We start from the raw sequence: 21197 nt of genomic DNA, 5'->3' as shown, positions 1-21197 counted from the left end.
TAAAGCTGGATGTTGAAGTACTGCCGACCAGAGTTTTGAGCGGTTAAAAAAAAAGTCCTGCCAAAAGAGAGAGTAATGTGGAGAGGACGACACCGTGCACTCTTTCCCCGAGGCGCTGGCGGGTGGCCTCCTGGTGGGGGAACAGTGGCACCTAAAGCAGCCTGCTGCTGCTGCGGCCGCGCACGGTGGCCAGTAAGCGCTCAACAGCAGCGCAGCGCCGTGCCACTCCGCAACAATGCAGCAGCCAAAAAAATCCCGGCGCCCAACGGCAAAAGGAAACAGCCCGTCCAATCCATCCATCACCTCTCCGGACCTCTCCCCACCCCCACCCCACCCCAGTGGCTCTGCTCTCCGCTCCTCTCATCAGCCGCACCTCACCTCGGCTTCGCTTCACATCACAGCTCACGAAACAGGAGCGTCATAAAGGCATGGGCGTCGCAGGCTGGCCACAGTGACGCAGCGGCAGCAGCCCAGGAAGCAACAGCTACCGGCATCGATCGCGGCAGCCGAGGTGGGACGGGGAGGAAGCGGTCGCCGCAGGAGCAGAGGCATGGGGGCCTGACTGACTGACTGAGAAGGAGATGGCTGGAGAGTGACGGGCCCGGAGGCATTAATGGGTTGGTGCTCATCCTCTTCGTCCTCACCCTCCTCTCCTCTCCGCGGGGTCGCGGCCGGTGCCGCCTTTTAACCGGCTTGTCCTGAAGGGGGGCGAGCGGCGAACCACACGGGCGCACTACCGCGGGAGGCCGGGACCGGAGCCGGAACCCTAGTGGTTGTGGGCGCCATGGGCATCGATCTCAACATGGTGGACAGCGAGGGTGAGGAGCGGCCGCCGCCGCCGCCTGTGGTATGCCGGGAGCTGTGGCACGCGTGCGCGGGGCCCGTGGTGGCGCTGCCGCGGCGGGGCAGCTTGGTAGTGTACCTGCCGCAGGGCCACCTGGCTGCTGCCGGTGGCGGGGATGTCGCGGTGGACCTGCCGCCGCACGTGGTGTGCCGCGTCGCGGACGTCGAGCTATGCGTGAGTGCAGGAGCGCTGTGCCTTATTTGTGAGGGGTTTTAGGGGTGCGGCTATTTTGGGGTTCGATTGACGGGGCTCGCATGGCTGTGTGCAGGCGGATGCGGCGACGGACGAGGTGTACGTGCGGCTGGCGCTGGTGGCGGAGGGCGAGGTAAAAATCTGCTTACAATCACTCGATTGGATTCGCATGCTCACTGGGGGCGGGGGGGGTTTCATGTTCCCCGTGATTGGATGAGATTTTTGGGGTGTCAATTGTGTCGGCCCCGTTTCGTTTTCAGTTCTGAGCGTGGTGTAAGCATACGTAATGTGTGCGTGTGCGCTTTTGGATTTTGTTTGGCTTCGGTTGCTCAAGAGGATTTGGGAATGGAGAGACGCCTTCGATGAAATAGGCATTTTTAGTTCTTTGCATAGTTCTTTCTAATTTTATTGAGCTACTTCGTTGGCATTTCTTGGATGAAATAGGCATGTCTTTCGTGTAATGTGATTTCATTTGGAATGCCACTATTGGCATATTACGGTACCTGATAAATCATTCTAGCGCGACAACTATAGTGAACAATAACGAACTATGCGTTCCCCCCCCCCCCCCCCCCCCAGAAAGATATGAAAAGAATATTATTGTAAAATTATAATGGTTCTATAGGCATGTTTAACGCATAAACTGCACATTTTGTTGGTTCAGGCATTCGAGAGAAACCTGTGTGGTGATGGAGTTGAAGGGGAAGATGACATGGAGGATTTTGATGCTGAAAGGAAGTCCCGGATGCTGCACATGTTCTGCAAAACACTCACGGCCTCTGACACAAGCACGCATGGAGGGTTCTCTGTTCCTCGTCGTGCTGCCGAGGACTGCTTCGCACCACTGGTGATCTGGCTGGATCTTTCATTGGGCCATTTGGCTGTTGAAACAGCTCCATGGCTTCTGCTACAATGCTGACCACCTTTGGTTGTCTCCATTGTTAGGATTACAATCAGCTCAGGCCTTCTCAAGAGCTTGTTGCCAAGGATTTGCACGGAGCAAACTGGAAGTTCCGCCATATTTATAGGGGTGAGATCAGTGATTCAGCCTTACTTGGCAAGGAGTGGGCAATGCCCATTTTGCAATATGTGCTTAGTTGCAAATGAATGTTTCATTTGATGATTTGACACTTTTATGTGGAACTTATGGATGATGCTTCCATATGCTTTTGTATTTCAGAGGCAAATAAAGACCAGTGCTAAGCTCTGTTAGCTTTAAAACACGTACGCATAGCCTAATTTTGGAAGAATATTGTAGTCACCATTATGAAATATATGACATATGTAGCTTCAACACTTTGAAATTTCTATTTTCGGGACATTAAACTTTTTCTTGGTTTTGCATTTCAAATCTTGCTGATAGGAGTTCTGTAATGCATCTCTACTTTTTAGTGTTTTGTTAAGTGAATATGTTATGCTATATTGCATTATGCCATGGAATTTATGTGCACTGAAGATTACTTGCTGTACTAAAGCAGTACCTTGTTGCTTACAATTACTAGTGTCTTTGCAATAATGGCCGAGCTGATCTTTGATCTTAATGTTGCTCGAGTTACTTTTGTCATCCATTGTGAATTGTAATTATGATGGAACTTCTGTTGGTTATCTTTTAGTTCGAGCAAGTGATGAAGTGCTTCACATTCCAGGTCAGCCTCGTAGGCATCTCTTAACAACTGGATGGAGTTCATTTGTCAATAAAAAGAAACTGGTTTCAGGGGATGCAGTCTTATTTCTCCGGTAAGCACATGAACAATGCGGTAGCCTAACTACTTTGTATTCGTATTTTTCTTTTTCAGCAAAGTGTTTTTTCTTTACCTTTGTAGAGGTGATGATGGTGAACTAAGACTGGGCGTAAGGAGAGCCATTCAGCTTAAAAATGAGGCCCTTTTTCAAGATTTCAGTAGTGACAGTTCAAAGCGGCATACATTGTCTGCTGTAGCTGATTCCTTGAAACATAGAAGTGCTTTTCACATTTCTTACAATCCAAGGTTTGTTGATTAAACATAAATTATTCATTTTGGTACAGCCAATGTTTCTTTAAATTAGACATGTAATACAGACTCGGTACAATATGATGTTGGTAAGATGATATACTGTGAAAAGTTCAATTCTTTTCAACAGTAAAGTTAAGTGGTGATCGTCGTTAAAACATAAACTTTGACATATTGAGGAACTTTGTTACTTTCTGTATCTTTGCTGGTCGAACTTTTCAAGCCAACACCTTTGGTATATTTGTCTGCCTTGCTTGCGAGGAGGCTGGTTTTCTCCCTTTACTGACATTTCTTGGTATATATTGTAAGTATCAAGACGGGCCATGGGAAATTGACAATTTGCTATCAAAGTTGCTTCCACAATATTACAATTTTGTATTTCTGCTAGTATATAACAAAAACACCAGTCAAATTCCCTGTCAAGTAGAGTAAATAGATGCTTTTGAGTGGTTGAGAATAAAATCATCTGACAGATTTCAATTTGAATTCTTTCTCTGCAGAGCTACTGCTTCAGAGTATATTATTCCATATCCGAAGTTCCTGAAGAGCCTCAACCATTCAGTTTGCATTGGAACGAGGATCAACTTCCAGTGCGAGAATGAAGATGTTAAGGAAAGGTCTGTCCTTCTCAATTCAACTAAATTTTGGTTGTATGCAATACTTTGTTTCTTACTTCCTATGTTTTAGGCGGTCTGGAATGGTCATTGGCATTAGTGAAGTAGACCTCATGAAATGGCCTGGCTCAAAGTGGAGAAGCCTGCTGGTATGCACTTCAGCTGATTTTATTAAGCTCTTGACTCTGAATCTCATTATTGCCAGCTGCCTGGCAACCTTTTATATATCTATATCTCTTGTAAATTGGTTGGATTCTGGTAAAGATGGTTTCTAGTGTAGTCTTGTGTTAAGGGAGTTAAGGGACGAGAATGGTAACCCATAAACGTGGAAGGTCCTTGGGCTTTGATCAATAAAGCAAGGACTTTGGCGTATAACCCCTACCACAAGAGAAATGCAACAGCACAGACAATACTAGCCTCGTGCTATTGTTAACTTGTTATTGTTGGCTAAATGATAGTTTTATGTAACGTTTTAAATCATAACCTGGTGGGAAATAATCATGCGTGCTATACTAAAACTCTTACTTCACATCTTATGACCAAGGTAGAGTCACAAATGCACTATAAGTCTATAACTCTCCCTCATTGGCAAGCTTATGAGGAGATTTGAATCAAACCACCAGCCTAAATATTATAAAGGGATGATCAACTCCACCCTAACGGATGTCAAAACCTTATTACCACGTGATGTGCCTAGTAACTTAGAAATTTTTTAGGTTTTGACTTTCGGCTACAGGTATTTGTCCAAGACCACAAACAAGTCATAGTGGTGAAAATGTTTGCCAGGTAGCAAGAACTGATGATGTTTGACCTGTTTCCCTTTGAAATAAGAAATAATATATGCTATATCCACTGATGATTAATTCAATTCGTAACTGTGCCATATATTCATAATGAAACTGAGCTATGTATATTAACTAATATCTGCAAGCTAAGTGTTGCCTTTCCATACAGGTAAGATGGGAGGATGGTACTAACTGCAACGGCCAAGATAGAGTATCTCCATGGGAGATCGAGGTAGTTGGTGGTTCAGTCTCTGTTGCCCATTCTCTGTCTACATCCAGTTCTAAAAGAACCAAGTTGTGCCCTCAGGGAAATTTGGGCGTTCCAACTATGTGTAAGTTCCCATAGCACGAGGCTAATTTCTGGACACATATACACTATCCTTTAACTGTATACTAATTGACTGTTGCATTAGATATTGCAGGGAATGGTTGTACTGACTCCGTGGAAACTGGAAAGTTACCCAGGGTCTTGCAAGGTCAAGAATTGATGGGTTTTAGAACTCGTCATGTTACATGTGCTCCTCGAACAGCTGAGGTCGCACAGTTTCAATCTTCTGATGCTAGGATGTTCCTTACTAATGCACGAAGCTGCATGTTGAGTGGTCCAACAAGCAGACTTGTGGTGCAGAACTCCGGTGTTACCTACCAATCTGTAGGCTTCAGTGAATCTATTGGATTCTCAGAGGTCTTGCAAGGTCAAGAAATTTCTCGGGCAGTTCCTATGTTCCAAGGAATGATGTCTGAGGCATGTTCAGTGAAAGGTGGACATGGGCCGCATAGTTATATGCATAGGTCGGCTGCTGTGAATGGATTATCAGCTGCAGCTCAAGAATGTTCTCTCACGCTATCTACTCCGCCAGCAGCACAAGTGCCCTCTCCCTACCCCGGTCATATGTTTAACCAGACAGTGGTTTCACAGCTTGGATTGGCAAGCAAGATTGATGGTGAAGGTGCAAATGGCAATCAGCCTGGCCCATTTGATGTGCCGTGGGAAACTTGGACCAGGGCACAGCATGAAGCGCCTGGTCAAATTAACTTGGAGCAATTCGAGACTAGAAGAGCTTCAGCACCTGGAGATGCTGGTAAGATTGTATCTGGCAGAAGGGAGGTTCGCAAAACTAGCTGCAGGCTTTTTGGTTTTTCCTTGACTGAGAAGATTTTGCCAGCGGATGATGATGGTGTCAAGGAAGGGAACTATGAGACTGAGTGCCAAAATCCACGGATGCTTGACTTGTTTGGGTACAACCGCTCGACCCCGAGTGCTGCTCTTCCAGCTATCTGTGCCGCTCCCTTTGGAATGTGATGCTACATTGCTGCTTCGGTAATGATCTGAGTACTTCAAAGTGCTTAGCAAGAATTTTTACTTTGCCAGTACCCCGGCGTATGCCGCAAGCTGCCATTTGACCTCACCCTCTCTATTGGTCTGCACAAGTCATTTGCACAAGAAGTCAACGAAGTATCTTTGGTGAACCACTCCTCTCCATGCCTCACCGGGTCACCCCAGGTATCAAGGTTCTCGTCTCAAGTTATCTTGATGCAGTCCATGCAGTTTTTGTGGCTGATACTTGAGAACCATTGTGCAATGAAGCCAATAAAAGTGCCCCTATATGTATTTCGCACGCAGATACAGTGTTATGGGAAGGTCTGTCAGCTTTGATGTACCGTATGTGTCCTTAACTCCTCTATGACTTGTGTAGCTCAATCACGAACCCTGGTTGCAGTCACCTAGGTCGTGATTGTATCAGTACACAAGACCAATGCTATGTTTTATGCCATGTTGCTTGTGGACCTCTATTCTGGTGCATTGCATGTGGATGCTCAATTTGTTCGTCACATGAAAAATCGTATTCTTTGTGATGGTGGAAGAACACAGTGGATGCTCTCCCTACCACGAAGTACACCTCGATCACAGACCGGATGCCGAGGACGGCCACGATCTTGTAGCCACTGAAGCCCGCCTCCTCGAAAACCTTGCGCCACTCGCGCTCGTCCCGCTCGGGGCTCCCGACCACCCTCATCATCATCACGTCCAACAACAGCTGCGTCTCGGTGGCCTTCTCGTCCGCTGGGCTCGACCCCACCACCAGGTCCATCACGATCACCCTGCCGCCGGCCTCCTTCACCGGGATCGCCTCCCTGCACCGACGCAGTATCCGCACGCGCTTCTCATCATCCCATCCATGCAGGATCCACTGCACGACAAGCTCATAGCAACCGTAACATCATTCTTCAGTTTCACAAGGCGAAGTAGTGATCAGCAGCAGCTGATGGCCAAGTGAAGTGCGCCTGACCTTGAGGAGGACGGCGTCCGACTTGGGAACGTGCTCGAACATGTCCCCGGCGACGAACTCCACGCGGCCGCGTTCACCCGGCAGAACGCTCGCGACGACGTGCCGCAGCTGCAGTGTTAAAGATTATTGACATGTTTGTGATCCTTAGAATCCAGAGATTGATTGTAATTCCTAGAATCCGAAGATTTGATTATAACCAATCCATAGCTTATCTGTTGTTGTTAGTATCTTGTATTCTGCACGATAGCAACCTATATAAGGTTCAGGCCGCCCAAAGGTTGTGGTGAGCCGATCAAATTCTTTCATTGATTCTTTGTTGTTTAACATGGTATCAAGAGCCACTATTCTCCTCAAGAGATGACAATACAATCTGCTGCCACCACAAACTCATCTGCAAACTCCACCACCGCTTCCTTGCAATAGATCACCCTCGGCTCCTCCATGTCAACCACCCTTCCCACTCCGGCCTTTAGCCACTTGATCAATGTCAAGTTGACCGGCTCCTATTACCTTGTTTGGAAGGCACAAATCATGCCATACATGTGTGGCCACTAGCTCCTCGGCTTCATTGACGGCACGACACATGAACCGACGAAGATAGTCACATAAACTGTCACTGATGGAGAAGTGGCTGTGGTGAGTACCAGGTCTAGCTTCACAAAAACCAGATGGTCCTCGGCGTGTTGCTTTCATCCCTCTCTGAAGATGTTCTTGCTCAAGTCTAGTTTCTCACATCAACACACGAGGTCTGGACCACCCTGGAGCAGATGTTCTCCACTCGCTCCAGGGCTCGAGTCATGCAGATCCGGGTACAGATGGCAACTCTTCGCAAGAAGGAGATGTCAGCAGCGGCATACTACAACAAGATGAAGATGCACACCGACACCCTCGGTGCTATTGGTCATCCAATGCAGGGCGAGGAAATTGTCACATACATGCTCATCAGACTTGATGATGACTACGATTCTTTGGTGACGTTCGTGACGACAAGACCAGAGCCAATCTCCCTCGTCGACTTCTATGCCTATCTCATCAGTTTTGAGATGCGCAAAGAGAACAACAATGCAGTGCTCCAAACGGGTGGCGCTTCGACAAACTTCACGGCACATCAATGTGGTGGACGTGGCCGTGGTTGTGACCGTGGGAACCATCAGCACGGCGGCCACAACGACAACACCAGCAGCGCCAGGGACAAGAAGGATGTTTGCCAGCTGTGTGGGAAGATCGGACATGTTGTTGCAAAATGCTGGCACCGCTTCAATCATGCCTTCCAAGGGGATGATTCACATGTTCAAGCAATGACGGTGTCGACAAACAACTCTTATGGTGTAGATCCTAGTTGGTACACTAACACCGGGCTACTAACCATATCACCGGCGAGCTGGACAAACTCACATTCTGTGAGCTCTACACTGGCAAGAAGCAGGTTCACACTGCGAACGTATTAGGTTTGTCAATCTCTCATTGTGGTCATGCCATTCTTTCTTCTTCTTCAAAGAACTTACATCTTAAATATGTTCTTCATGTTCCTAGTGCCACTAAAAATCTTGTTTCAATCCATCACCTAGCTACTGACAACAATGTCTTTCTTGGATTCCATCCTAATTTCTTTCTTGTGAAGGATCGTGCAACAAAGAAGGTCCTATCCAGTTCCATCACCACCAAAGCAAGCCTTTTCAAGTGTCAAGTTATCCTCTGAAGACTGGAACTGTCGCCTTGGTCATCCCTCATTGTCAGTAGTTCAGCATGTTTTGAATTCCAATAAATTAGGTTGTCATACCGGTCCCTCCAATAATTCAGCTTGTAATGCCTGCCAACAAGGCAAGAGTCATCATCTACCTTTCCCAAAGTCCTTTAGTTTTTCTTCTGCACCTTTGGAGCTTATCTTTTCAGATGTATGTGGCTACTGACATCCCAGCACCACATGAGGACACGGCTCAGAGACAACATAAAGCAACCCAAGCAGCTCACAAATGGAGCCATCTTCTACTCAACCAATAAGCGTGCCTTGTTCTATTCGGCCTAAACCAACTGATCACAATGCAGCGTTGCAAGTCCCAGAATGGAAAGAGGCAATGGACCAGGAGTATTCAGCTCTATTCAGAAACAAAACATGGCATCTTGTCCCTCCAAAGCAAGGTGTTAATGTTATTGATTCCAAGTGGATCTACAAGATCAAAATGAAGGCAGATGGGACCATTGATCGGTATAAAGCTAGATTGGTGGCCAAAGGATTTAAGCAACATTATGGTTTGGACTATGAGGATACTTTTAGTCCTGTGGTAACTTGATGATTCTCTCTATTGCAGTGTAAATAGGATGGACTATGAGGCAACTTGATATGCAAAATGCCTTCTTACATGGCATTTTAGAAGAAGAAGTTTATATGCAGCAACCACCTGGATATGTGAAGTCTGATTGTCCTAATCATCTTTGTAAGCTGGACAAGGCGCTCCATGGGCTGAAACAAGCTCTGAGAGCATGGTACTCTCAGCTTAGTTCAAAGCCACAAGATATTGGATTCAAGTCCTCGGTTGTCGACCCCACATTATTTGTGTATTAGCATGATGGTGTCATAATGTATATGCTGGTTTATGTAGATGACATTATTGCAGCAAGATCGTCTAAGAAGGCCACCAACTGGTTGTTAGAGCAATTGCAAAAGGAGTTTGATATCAAGGACCTTGGAGAATTGTACTACTTCCTTGGTGTCGAAGTACAGAAAACTCCGGATGGAATTGTAGTAAAGCAGCACAAATATATTCATGACTTACTGCAAAGACTAAATATGGGTGTAAGACCACAAATTCGGGATCTCCTATGGCTCTTGTATCAGTCTCTGGATCAAGTAAATAATACACATATTGGTATCATAATTAAACTTCATACATAAGGTATTAAGGTTCAGAATACAAAAGGTTTACAAACCGTACGATATATTACAAACTTGGTCTAATGGTCAACAAAAGTACAACAGAAATAACTACCCAAGACACAGGTAGCTAGGGTGCGAACGTGACTTCTAACTTTACTCTTCATCCGCGCCTCCATCATCGACGTAGTCGACAAGGGCTTCCTCATTTGAATGATACCAAGAGTGAGTATGGAAGGTACTCAGTAAGCCCTATACTACTTCAAATGGTTTGTAGATGGATAAAAGTGTATTTCAAGGTTAAGGCTTTACAGTTTAGCTTTAAGAGTAAACCAATTTTATAAAGTCATTCAGTTGTATTATCTACCAATAGCTACAAAATAGTTTGAAGTAGTTCAAAACTAAGTAACAAGTCATATCTGGGGGGTTTTCGGTCTTGAGAGGGGCTACACCTCACTCCACAGTTCCTATCATCACATCTGGTGTACCTTTAGTACCACACAGATCCTAACAGACTAAGCCAACAACCTCGTCATACGGACATCTAGTCCACACACTCAATCATCAATACACACGCACCCGGGGTCTAATTAAGACGGTTACTACTTTCGTATGTCCATGACCATGGCACGGCTATTCGAATAGTTTTATACTCTGCAGAGGTTGTACTATACCCACACGATATGCTCAGCCTCCATCTGTTGCGAGTGGAAGAGCGAATCATACCGAGACACTTCAATCACCTTTCATGTCGGGCTTTTTTACGAGATACCCCAAGCACTAGAGACCTTGTACTGAATGACAGCCCCCTTTTTAAGCCGTTGGCCGGTTCTTGAAACATTCAAACATGGGGACAGATGGTCACTTGACCCCTCGCTGCTCTCCAGCCTCCTAGTATGATGCCGAACCTAGTCTGTGAAAGAAAAGTCAAGTCCTATCCATACAGGATGCATGGTTGCACTGAGGTGGCTAAGCATGACGGCGCAATGACTCGTTCCTTAAGCACCCAGGGCAAACATCTTCTAGCAATGAATACCAAAAAAGTAACTCAAGCCCCCAAGAGCATCCTCGTCCAGAGTACTACTCTACGTGCCCCCACCAAAACACTTTTCACCTATTTTTACACATCACCCTCCATATCCCACACGACATCAAGGATTTCACAACCATCACATAATTCATAGTCATCAAGGATTCATGGTATACGAGTTAATTTGGTAAACAGTGGAGCGATATCTCCAAATAGATGCATTTCAAGGCGATGTCTCCGAGAAGACGTATTCAATTCTAAGCATGCTAGATATCCTAGCGTTGTCTGAAGTTAATATAGATAATGACAGGTAAATCCTAGGGTGATATATATTTTGGATGATAAAATTTAAGGCATAGTAATTGTTTGATAGGATTAGCAACAACAAGCAGTTTGAAAGAAAACACAATACATAGCGTATGCGATAATAAGTCTAGTTTTAGTTGATCATGTAGATTATTTGAAAACAATGGTTCAATATGATCAAAGAGATAGGAGTTGCCTTCTCCGATGTTTTCCTCTAAGCCTTGGTTAAAATCAAGATCCTCCTCGCTCCTGATGCTTCCCGCGCAGCACTTGCAAAACTCAGCTGGTTCTGCAACGCGACTATGACCAATATCGAGCGATACTAGAGAAGAATCAATTAACACCAAATAGAAAGCCAAATGAACCATAATAGATATCTCACTATTATAGATAGGTAGATCTTGATTTTACATGTATTTTGGCAAAAGAATCGCCGAAATCGAAGTCAGAACAGAGAAGTTATGACACTCGGAAGATTTAACCTAAAATTAAATCAGCAAAATATAAAATTATACTCTTCATAGGTGGGGCCCACTAAACAGTAATCGGTGGGACGCACATGCACAATACTCAGTTAGGCTGAAATGGGCTCAGATTGGGTTAGGCCTGGGCCTCACAGGCCCACTCGGGTCGGGCCGAATCGTTTGCGGGTTGTGGAAGCTACATCGGCCCACTGGAGGAAGGTTTTCTAGTGGATGGGCTAGCCTGGCAGGCCGACTGCTATTGGGTCGAGCCATGGCCTACTTGTCTAGGCCGTGTGGCGCGACCAGGCCCGACCACGCATGCGCGTGGACACACGAGCGTGCGCCGGAGTGGAGCGACGAAGGGGATTAGTGGAGAGCAATTGCGGTGGCGTGACATCAAAGAGCTCGCCGGAGCGGGGTTTCTGCCGGAGTTCATTGACCACGAATACATGTCGGGCATCTACACGCAACGAGGATTCTATTTGGGGGCTTTCGACGGCGGTTGAGGTTTGATCCACAACCTATGTCTATGGCTGCTATGCAGCACAACGACGCGAAGGCCGACTCAGAAGGGTGGCTAAGAGGTCGCTGGTGGTGAGCTAAGCACGGCGGCGGGGAAAAACTTATGGCCGCACGCTGCTAGGTGATGGAAGGGTTCTAGGATGGTGACACGCTAGCTAGGATGGTGCGCGAGAGGACAGGAATGCTCACCGAGCTCAAAGACATTGAGAAGTTGGACGATGGCTGGTGATGCGATGAAGCGGTGTTGGTGGAGCGGCTTGGCTTCCGATGCGGGCAGGCACCAGTCAAGCTCCTGGCGGATGGTCGGTGACACAGGGTTGGCGGCGACCTCCTGGTACTCCTCGGTAGCTTGTGGGGAGAGATATAGTGATGATAGAGCTACGACGATGGAGCAATGGCGCGATGACAATGCTGTTGTGGTGGCGTGGTGGGAAAACAAAGAAATGGAGGTCAGGCTGCTCTATTTATAGAAGGAGAGGGAGCACAGTAAGGTGGCGAGGAGTGAGACGTGGTATAGAGAGGCGGCAACGGCGACAAGGTGCAACGTGACTTCTCTGCGGCGGTGGCAGGACTGCGCCAGCTTCGCCCGTGCGAGGTTGCGATAGTCAAGTGGCGTCAGGCTCTCGGGCGGTGTCTTATGAGGGCAGAGAGAGCGAGAGAACAGAGGGATGTGCAAGAAAGTCACTGGCGCATTCATCGTCGGCGCATTGAATGCACCGGCTATCACGATGGCAGGGCAAACAACGCGGTGGCGAGGAAGAAGGCACGGTGATGAGCCATCGGATTAGCGACACGTGGATGGAGTGGATCGTGCGCATGGGCACAAGAGAGCGGGTAGGCTAGCGCTTTGGTGGGCCAAGCGCGGGAAGAGGAGAAGAAGGCCGGACTGGCTGGGCCGTGCAAGGAGAAAGAGAGAGGGATTAGGCCTGGAAGAAAAAAGGAAAAAGGAAAAGGATTTGGGTTGAATTTCAAATGGAGTTTTTGAATTTGGGACTTGGCATAAATTCAAACAGTTATATTTGTATTATGCAAAGGTAGCAAGCTCTGAGATTTGGAACATGATTTGAATCCAAAAGATTTGATTTTAACTTAAATTTGAGATAAAAGGAAACTAAGAATAGATTTGAAATTAAGAGACATTCAATTCAAATCCCCACTCAAATGATTTTAATTGAGTGCATTTGGAATACTTAGCCAATTTAATATATATGAATCGTATATATATATATATTCATATACATATCTCCTTGATTTTGTGTGGTTTAATTAATTACAAAATTTTTAAATGGTAGTGATTTTTGCTATAATCTATATGGTAGTAATTTTTGCTATAACCTACCCCACTTAAATGGAATCTCGACCTCAAGATTCGGAGTGCTCTTTGAAGAGGTGGGGAAACTCGTTCATCAGGCCCTCTTCCCTCTCTCATGTAGCTTCTACTTTTGTATGATTACTCCATTGTACTTGGCAGAACCTGGCTGCTGTCCTTCTGGTTTGACGAGTTGCCACGTCCAAGATTCGGATGGATCTCTCCTCATATTGCAGATCTTGTTGCAGATCCATATTTTCTAGGGGAACCTATTCCTCTGGAACTCTCAAATACTTCTTTAGCTGTGAAACATGGAACACGTTGTGTACGTCATACATTTCTTCTGGAAGGGCTACCTTATAGGCTACTGCTCCAATCATATTGAGTATCTCATATGGTCCCACATATCTCGGTGCCAGCTTTCTATGAAATTAAAATATTCGAGTGCCTCTTATTGGGGATACCTTGAGGTAGACGTAGTCTCCAACCTTGAAGGTCAAGTTCCTCCTTCAGTTATCGGTATAACCTTTATGTCTACTCTAAGCTGCTCTTAGATTCTCTCTGACTTTAGCAACTTGCTCTTCTGCATCCTTTATTAATGCAGGTCCGAAGAGCGAACGCTTCCATACTTCCGACCATAGTAGAGGTGTTCTACATTTCCATCCATACAATGTCTCAAATGATGACATCTTTAGGCTAGCTTGAAAACAGTAAGAGAACTCTGCAAATGATAGGCTTTTTTCCCAGTCTTTTTCGTAGGTTATGACACAAGCTCTCAGAAGATCTTCCAGAATCTAGTTTACTCTTTCAGTCTAGCCATTTGTCTACGGATGGTAAGCAGAACTAAAATTCAGCTTAGTTCCCAGGGTAGTGTGCAAACTCTTCCAGGACCTTGATGTGAACTGGGGTCCTCTATAGGAGATTATCCTACTAAGAACTTCATGTAACCTTAGAATATTGTCAATATACAAGATTGCTAACTTGTCTTCGCCATAGGTTGTCTTGATCAGTATGAAGGGAACCACTTTAGTCAGACGATCCACTATAACCCATATAGAATCGTTACCATTCTGAGTTCTTGGTATCTCAACTATGAAATCTATACCAATTTCATCCCAATTCCATGTTGGGATCTGTAATGGTTGTAGCAATTCTACAGGTCTTTAGTGTTCTACCTTAACCCTTTGATAGATGTCACATCGAGCGACACACCCTGCTATGTCAAACTTCATTCCTATCGACCAGTATTTGGCTCTCAGATTTGTGAAAATCTTGGTACATCCAAGATGGATGGAGTAGGGAGAGTTGTGAACTTCATCTATGATTAACTCCCCAAGATTTTTCTGGTCCTGTTATAGCGAAAATAGTCTTATTAGGCCATGATTGTGATTTGGTGATTAATGACAACATAGTTATTGGGACTAACATGTTTGTCAAGAATATATGTTAGTAGGTCTCATGGATGCAATACATCAAGAAGCCACCACAGTCAGGATAAAGTTTGGTTGAATTGGAGAAGTCCCAGAATGATTTACCTCATCGGAAAGTCCGTTGCTCAGCGTGTTGCACTCACCGGAGCATTTTTGGAAGAGAAAGTTGTAGATGTTGAAGACCGAAGAGCAACACACCGGATAGTCCAGTGATCGTAGAGAAAGTTACACCAGAGCATTTCCAGAGAAAAGAAGAGAAGATCCAATTGACCAGATAATCCGATGATGAGAAAGAACAACACACCGGAGCATTCTCTTGCAGAGGCATTTTCGAGTGTTGAAGGATGAAGAAAATTGATCGAATAGTCCGATGTGAAGAGGAAGTGCACTAGATGCTGGTATCAGAGCAATTTATACATAGATACAGCAGAGGCTCGGATGACTCAAATGTACTCACCAGATAGTGTGGTGATGGAGATGATGTATAAACTAGAGTGTCCGGTGTTCACAGAGGCTTTGACTGGAACTTCAATGGCTAGTTTCTGAAGATGTACTCACTGGATGATCCAGCGTTAGTACTACTATTCTCACCGGATCATTCGGTGTTAACAATTTTTCTGAACCATTGGGTTAACGGCTAGTGCGCGAATTTGAGGCTATAAATACCCCTTCACTCAGTCTTTTGAAGGTGTGGCATGTTGCTAGAGTCCAGAGAAACACAGAGACACTTGAGAAGACATTCAATCCACCAAAGTGCTAAAAGTGATCATCCAAGAAAGTTAACGCATAGATTAAGGAGTGATTAGTGCTATTAGGCTTAGAGATAGTGTTTCTAGGTGATTGCTGCCTAGAGAGTGGATCAAGGAGTGATCCGAGCCAATATGATCAAAGAGATAGGAGTTGCCTTCTCCGATGTTTTCCTCTAAGCCTTGGTTAAAATTAGGATCCTCCTCGCTCCTGATGCTTCCCGCGCAGCACTCGCAAAACTCAGCTGGTTCTGCAACGCGACAATGACCAATATTGAGCAATACTAGAGAAGAATCAATTAACACCAAATAGAAAGCCAAATGAACCATAATAGATATCTCACTATGATATATAGGTAGATCTTGATTTTACATGTATTTTGGCGAAAGAATCACCGAAATTGAAGTCAGAACAGAGAAGTTATGACTCTCGGAAGATTTAACCTAAAATTAAATCAGCAAAATATAAAATTATACTCTTCATAGGTGGGGCCCACTAAACAGTAATCGGTGGGACGCACATGCACAATACTCAGTTAGGCTAAAATGGGCTCAGATTGGGTTAGGCCTGGGCCTCACAGGCCCACTCGGGTCGGGCCGAATCGTTTGCGGGTTGTGGAAGCTACACCGGCCCACTGGAGGAAGGCCTTCTGGTGGATGGGCTAGCCTGGCAGGCCGACTGCTATTGGGTCGAGCCATGGCCTACTTGTCTAGGTTGTGTGGCACGGCCAGGCCCGACCACGCATGCGCGTGGACACACGAGCGTGCGCCGGAGTGGAGCGACGAAGGGGATTAGTGGAGAGTGTGGAAGTGTCCAAATTGGGTTTCGGAGTGTTTCTAATTTGATCCTATATGTTTTAGGTCATGAATTCAGTTGGGATGTATAGCCCTCTGAATAAGCTTTCCATAGAGTCCAAAATCGTCGAAATCAAACTCCGGGGTCAGAACTTATCACCATTTTTCAGAGGTCAGCTGTGCTGAACCCGGATAATCCGGGATAGGACGGATACTCCGAACTGTCCGGAGTCTCCAGGTGAGACTCCATCAGAGAGTCTCGGTTTGGGCTATTTTAGTTGACCCAGATACTCCGGTGTACCTCGGAGACTCCAGGTAAGACCAAAAAAGTTGAGTAACAGCTAGTTGTTTGAAGTGGGCTATTTATAGCCCCTCACCCCCATCCTTTGTGCTGGGGTAAGGGGCACAAAAGAACACATTTCTAGAGCCAAAAGAACCTCTCCCACTCCATTCTAATGTGTGGTTTGAGAAGAAAAGTGAATTGGGTTGAGAGATTGGAAGATTAAGTGCAAGTGAGCCAAATCCAATCTTGAGTACTCGAGTTCATCGGCAAGAAGTTCGATTGCGTTTGTTACTCTTGGAGGTGAAGCCTCCTAGCCAGCTAGGTGTTGCTCGGTGAGCTCCCGCGCGTGTGGTGAGCCGTGAGAAAGTTTGTGAAGGTCAATCTCGCCTCCGAAAGGAAAGAGATAAAGCTAGTGGATCGAGGAAAGCGGTTGAAAGAGACCCGGCTCGTTGGAGCTTCCTCAACGGAGACGTAGGATTCACGGTGGTGAATCCGAACTTCGGGAAACAAATTTTGTATCTCCTCTTTTGTTCCTCTACTTTTGAGTTCTTGCTCAATCTACTTGTTTGTGTGTATTTGAGTGTAGGTTCTCTGTGAATCTACTTGGGATCATCTCCGGAACACACGACATCACTTGGTTTGAGTTAGAACTCTCTACCCATCCTTTATATTCAGTTTTGGGCTCAATTCTGTATAGAACCCGGAGAATCCGAACTTTACCGAAGATTTCGGACCTGTACAACCCGGAGTATCCAGACTACCCCCGATACTCTAGATAAACAGTGATTTCAGACGTATGAACAGTGTTTTCAGCCTTTTTCATTTAATGTTTTCTTGCATATCTTTTGCTAGAATTAAATAATTTTTGTCACCTTAGGATTGTAACTTCCACATTTATTTATGGTGATTGTGCACTAGTTGAGCCTAGCATATTTAGGTTTTTCACTTGTGAAAAATCCGTTAATTTATATTCCGCTGCAAGTTTAGGCCAACGGTAAAAAGGGACGAATTTTTGTAAAAACGCCTATTCACCCCCCTCTAGGCGACATCATTGTCCTTTCACCCCCCCTCTCTCTCTCTCTCTCTCTCCCTTTGGTCAGGCTCGATCCAGCCAACCCGCTTCCTCCCTCTCCTCCCCTCTTCCCACATGGGCCCGACCGTCTTGGCCTGTTCTCTTGCTCCTCCCTGTGTCCTCTCTCTGGGCCGCTCCGCACGTGTGCCTCGGTCCAAGCCGCAGCAGCAGCCACGCTCCCACCTACCGCCAGCCACAGCCAAAGACGCCCAAAGGCCAATCTGCCTTCGTCATCTTCTCCGTCTCTGTTTCGGTTTCACCATATCGCTGTTTCTGAGTAAAACTCGAGCGCCGCCGTCCTAGAGTCCTAACCCTCCCCGAGCTATCTCTCCACCGCATATACAAGTCAGGCCATCGCTCTTGGTTTTCCCTTAAGCCAATCTCACCGAAACCGAGCCAATTCGCTGAGATCTAGCTCTCCGTTGTCGCCATGGCTACACTGTCGCCAAGCTCGCCAACCCACCGTCCTAGCACCGTTCCGCCTTTGCTGAGCTGTCCTTGAGCTTCGCCGCCACCCATTGAAGTTTCTCCCACCGTCGCCCTCGCCTTCCAGCCACCGGAATCACGTCCCCGACGAGCTCTCGTATGCTGTCACCTCCTTCTCTGTCATTGACCTTCTTCCCACGCCGTGCTGCCCGAGGTAAGCCATCAATCGGGTTCGTTGCGCCCTCGACTTTGTTTTTCGCCGCTCGTTGTCATTCCCTGTGCCCAGCGATGAGGTTTTCTCCATCTTTAGCTAGCGCGCCACTTTGCTGATCCCGCTCCGCCGTGGTCCTAATCCCCTCTTGTCACCACATCTTCTCGGTCGTCCGGGAGCGGCTAATATTAGATCTGCTTATACCCCTTCGATCACCAGTTAGAGCTTGCCACGTGTCTTACTTAAACCTTGTCAGCCGATCTGCCATGTCAGCCGCCAACTCATCCTGGCACGTTAGCATATTTGCTGACTTGTCATCCTAGTCAGTTTGCCACGTCAACCAATCAGCCCAGTAAGCAATTCCTTTTTCTTTTTCTTTTATTTCTTTATGTGATGACGTCCTTAATCCTTCTACTGACGTAAAAAACCTCCTTTTTCAATACAAAAATAATTCTAGAAAATAGCTCTTTTACAGAAAAACTCCTAAACTTTTCTATATTTACATAAAAGCCCTTGTCTTTTTACAGTTTAATCCCTAAAGTTTTCTATATTTACAAAAAGGTCCCCATGTTTTTACAAAAAAGCCCCTACCTTTTCTTTTTTTTAAATAAGACCTTTTTCTTTTTCAATTTTAACCCTAAACTTGTTCTAGCGTAACTTTCTCATTTTAGCTCCGATTTTAGTGATTCTTCCTCTCAAATTTTTCTAAAAACATGGTCTATCCAATCATGCTAGTTTTAGGTATCAATCCTCACATCTCTATAGTAGTTATCCCTTATTAACATCTAGATCCCTATAACCTTATCCTTCCCCATAAAAACTTCAGTCAAATTCTGTTCTCCTGGTCCAGCCCAATCCATGATCCTAGTCTATCGTTCTATTCCTTTTTGTGTTTGCAATTTGGAGTTTATTTGGTGTTTATTCGATGTTGCTTTTGTTTATCAATAGAATCCGCAATTAGTCGATAACGCTTTGGATCTGTTCGAGGGACTTCAAGACCAAGATTTAGACAATACTAAGCAGCACTGGGTAAAAGACAAGTGTACTTCTTGATCATGTTGAACCTATATTTTAAATATTTTGTTTTACAAAATTGCATGCAATGTCAATGTCAGGGTAGTCACCTATGTTAGGGTTTGCACTAGATCTTCCTTTACATTTCTTGAAGCCTAAGTGATGGTTGGTATGAGTCTTTGGATAGATTTGCTTAGCCATATTGTCAGGATGTTAGAAAGTGTCATATACTTGACTAATGAACATATAACAATGATGGTTAATATGATGATGAATTTGATATAGCAACATGGAACTTTAGGCCTTGAGCAATTAGGTGGTTATGAAGGTGATCATAGATATGTCATTGGTTTAGTCTTTGCTCAAGTGACCTAAATAAGGACAGGTTCATAGAGCGACAACCCAAGAAGATCCGTACAAACATAAGGCCGATATGGGTAGGCTTAGCCGATTAATTAGAGTACTCCCAGTGTTGTGTGGGCTAGATTGGAGGCGTGGATGAGGGAAGTTAATTTCTAGATTCCACAAGGCACAAGAGGGGGCTTCTGGGTAGGAGTTAGACTCGCGTAAACCCTGGCGGTGAAACATGGAGTGATAGTGACACATACTGGGAGGATTATTTGTAAAGGCTTCATAGTGATCTCCTAGCCACACACCCTAGGTAATGTGTAACGTGCCTCATCAACATGGGCAACATGGAGACTTTAGTCACCTGCTTGCAGGTGATGAAATCATGACTCGTGGGAAAGTTGTACATCTCTACAAAGTGTAAAATCTGATATATCAGTCATACTCATGGTCATGAGAGACTTGAATCCTCACATGATTAGTTGGTGGTGGAATGATTTTGGTTATGGTACTGGTGGTATTAGATGGTTATGGTTCGTAAGGTGGTTAACTTAGTTGTTGGGTTATATGGGTTAGATTCACTGAATAATTGCTTAATGCTTTTGAGTCCAAATATCTTTTCTTTACTCACATTTATGCAAATATACCATATGTTAGCCTATCTTGATATAAGACCACATATCATTATTCTCATGTACACTTGTTGAGCGCGTCATGTGCTCACACTTGCTATTTTCCCTATACCATGCGACATATGTGGTGCTGCTCAGTGAGTGAAGTTGTTGAAGGCTATCAAGACGAGATTGTGACATTCTAGGCACGTGTCTCCCAGTCGGTTGCATGTGGTTTTGTTGGGCAACAACGCTTCTGTTTCGCTGCAGATATCCACATAGAAGACAATATATATCAATTGTTGTAAGAGTTAAACATTTATTTTATAAAAGTATTGTTTTTGTTACTTCACATGTGACGTCTTTATGTGTGTTGAATATTTTGGCCACACATAAGCCGTATCTGGTTTTGTTCGTTAAAACCAAGTATGACAGAGGTGGTATTAGAGTCATGCTGACCATAGGACGCTAGCCTAGATAGAATGGTCGTGCCATAAGATCATATTTTAAATTCCTATTTTGAAAAATCCATCCCCATGCTTTTCTGGCCCCTAAGTTTCTCTCTCCACTTATCTATTCCAATCTATTGAGCAAAATAAATTTCCAACACTCCCCGCTTTTCAAAACTTGTAGTTGTTGAGCCATCCCGGTTACTTTGGCTGAGAAGGATGCACTTGAAGATCTCACCTGATGCTTCTATCTCGAATGAAGATTACGAATGAAGAAGTTGAGGACCCTTCGCTACGAGGAAGAATGATCTACTACAACACTAAGGACAAGAAGACCTACCTCCAAGCCACTCCTAGTTTTAGTTTTTGAGTCATAGGAGGTTTTATTCCCTGTTCTTCGAAAATGTTAGAGTGATATTGGTAGTGCGTGTTTGTGTTGTGTGCCTTGTGTGATTTGGTTGTTCTGTATGAGTGCTGAAATGCGTTGTGGGATGCTTTAGAATCTGTTAACAGTGACATCCCTTATATACATATATATAGTTAATACTATAGCTGGATTTTCTCCTTCTAGTCTCTTCTTTTCTTTCCCCAA

At 45.1% G+C, this 21197-nt stretch overlaps 2 protein-coding genes across 4 annotated transcripts; one reads left to right on the top strand and one right to left on the bottom strand.

Annotated features, from left to right (window-relative positions):
- Nucleotides 1–201: 201 nt before the first annotated feature.
- On the top strand, nt 202–6220 carry LOC133920961 (auxin response factor 3-like). Of its 3 annotated transcripts, none has more exons than XM_062365629.1 (11): nt 202–617; nt 705–1018; nt 1113–1169; nt 1701–1883; nt 1982–2066; nt 2683–2773; nt 2860–3024; nt 3528–3644; nt 3715–3790; nt 4596–4758; nt 4840–6220. In XM_062365629.1, exons 1-11 carry the CDS (start codon nt 614–616, stop codon nt 5727–5729), a joined length of 2145 nt encoding a protein of 714 aa, XP_062221613.1. In that variant the 5' UTR covers nt 202–613; the 3' UTR covers nt 5730–6220. The 3 variants fall into 3 exon arrangements, with proteins under 3 accessions (XP_062221613.1, XP_062221629.1, XP_062221622.1); XM_062365638.1 differs by having other exon boundaries at nt 203–617; nt 4849–6220; XM_062365645.1 differs by having other exon boundaries at nt 202–1018.
- LOC133885112 (5-pentadecatrienyl resorcinol O-methyltransferase-like) lies at nt 6187–7410 on the bottom strand. The gene is made up of 3 exons (XM_062324765.1): nt 7228–7410; nt 6718–6825; nt 6187–6618 (listed from the first exon to the last, which is right to left on the bottom strand). Exons 1-3 carry the CDS (start codon nt 7408–7410, stop codon nt 6187–6189), a joined length of 723 nt encoding a protein of 240 aa, XP_062180749.1.
- Between the last annotated feature and the right edge of the window lie 13787 nt (nt 7411–21197).

The sequence above is a fragment of the Phragmites australis genome, chromosome 1, assembly GCF_958298935.1.
Source record: "Phragmites australis chromosome 1, lpPhrAust1.1, whole genome shotgun sequence".
NCBI classification, from domain to species: domain Eukaryota; kingdom Viridiplantae; phylum Streptophyta; class Magnoliopsida; order Poales; family Poaceae; genus Phragmites; species Phragmites australis.
This window is presented reverse-complemented; position numbering and strand designations above follow the sequence as displayed.

What these genes read in the sequence shown, in the direction of transcription:
- LOC133920961 (XM_062365629.1), top strand. An exon ending in CGCTGGTGGCGGAGGGCGAG is followed by an intron (nt 1,170 to 1,700) that starts GTAAAAATCTGC and finishes TTGTTGGTTCAG; the next exon opens with GCATTCGAGAGAAACCTGTG. An exon ending in CACATTTCTTACAATCCAAG is followed by an intron (nt 3,025 to 3,527) that starts GTTTGTTGATTA and finishes CTTTCTCTGCAG; the next exon opens with AGCTACTGCTTCAGAGTATA.
- LOC133885112 (XM_062324765.1), bottom strand. Translation starts at nt 7,410, where the DNA reads ATGAAAGCAACACGCCGAGGACCATCTGGTTTTTGTGAAGCTAGACCT. An exon ending in ATTTGTGCCTTCCAAACAAG is followed by an intron (nt 6,826 to 7,227) that starts GTAATAGGAGCC and finishes TTAACACTGCAG; the next exon opens with CTGCGGCACGTCGTCGCGAG. An exon ending in CGGACGCCGTCCTCCTCAAG is followed by an intron (nt 6,619 to 6,717) that starts GTCAGGCGCACT and finishes CTTGTCGTGCAG; the next exon opens with TGGATCCTGCATGGATGGGA.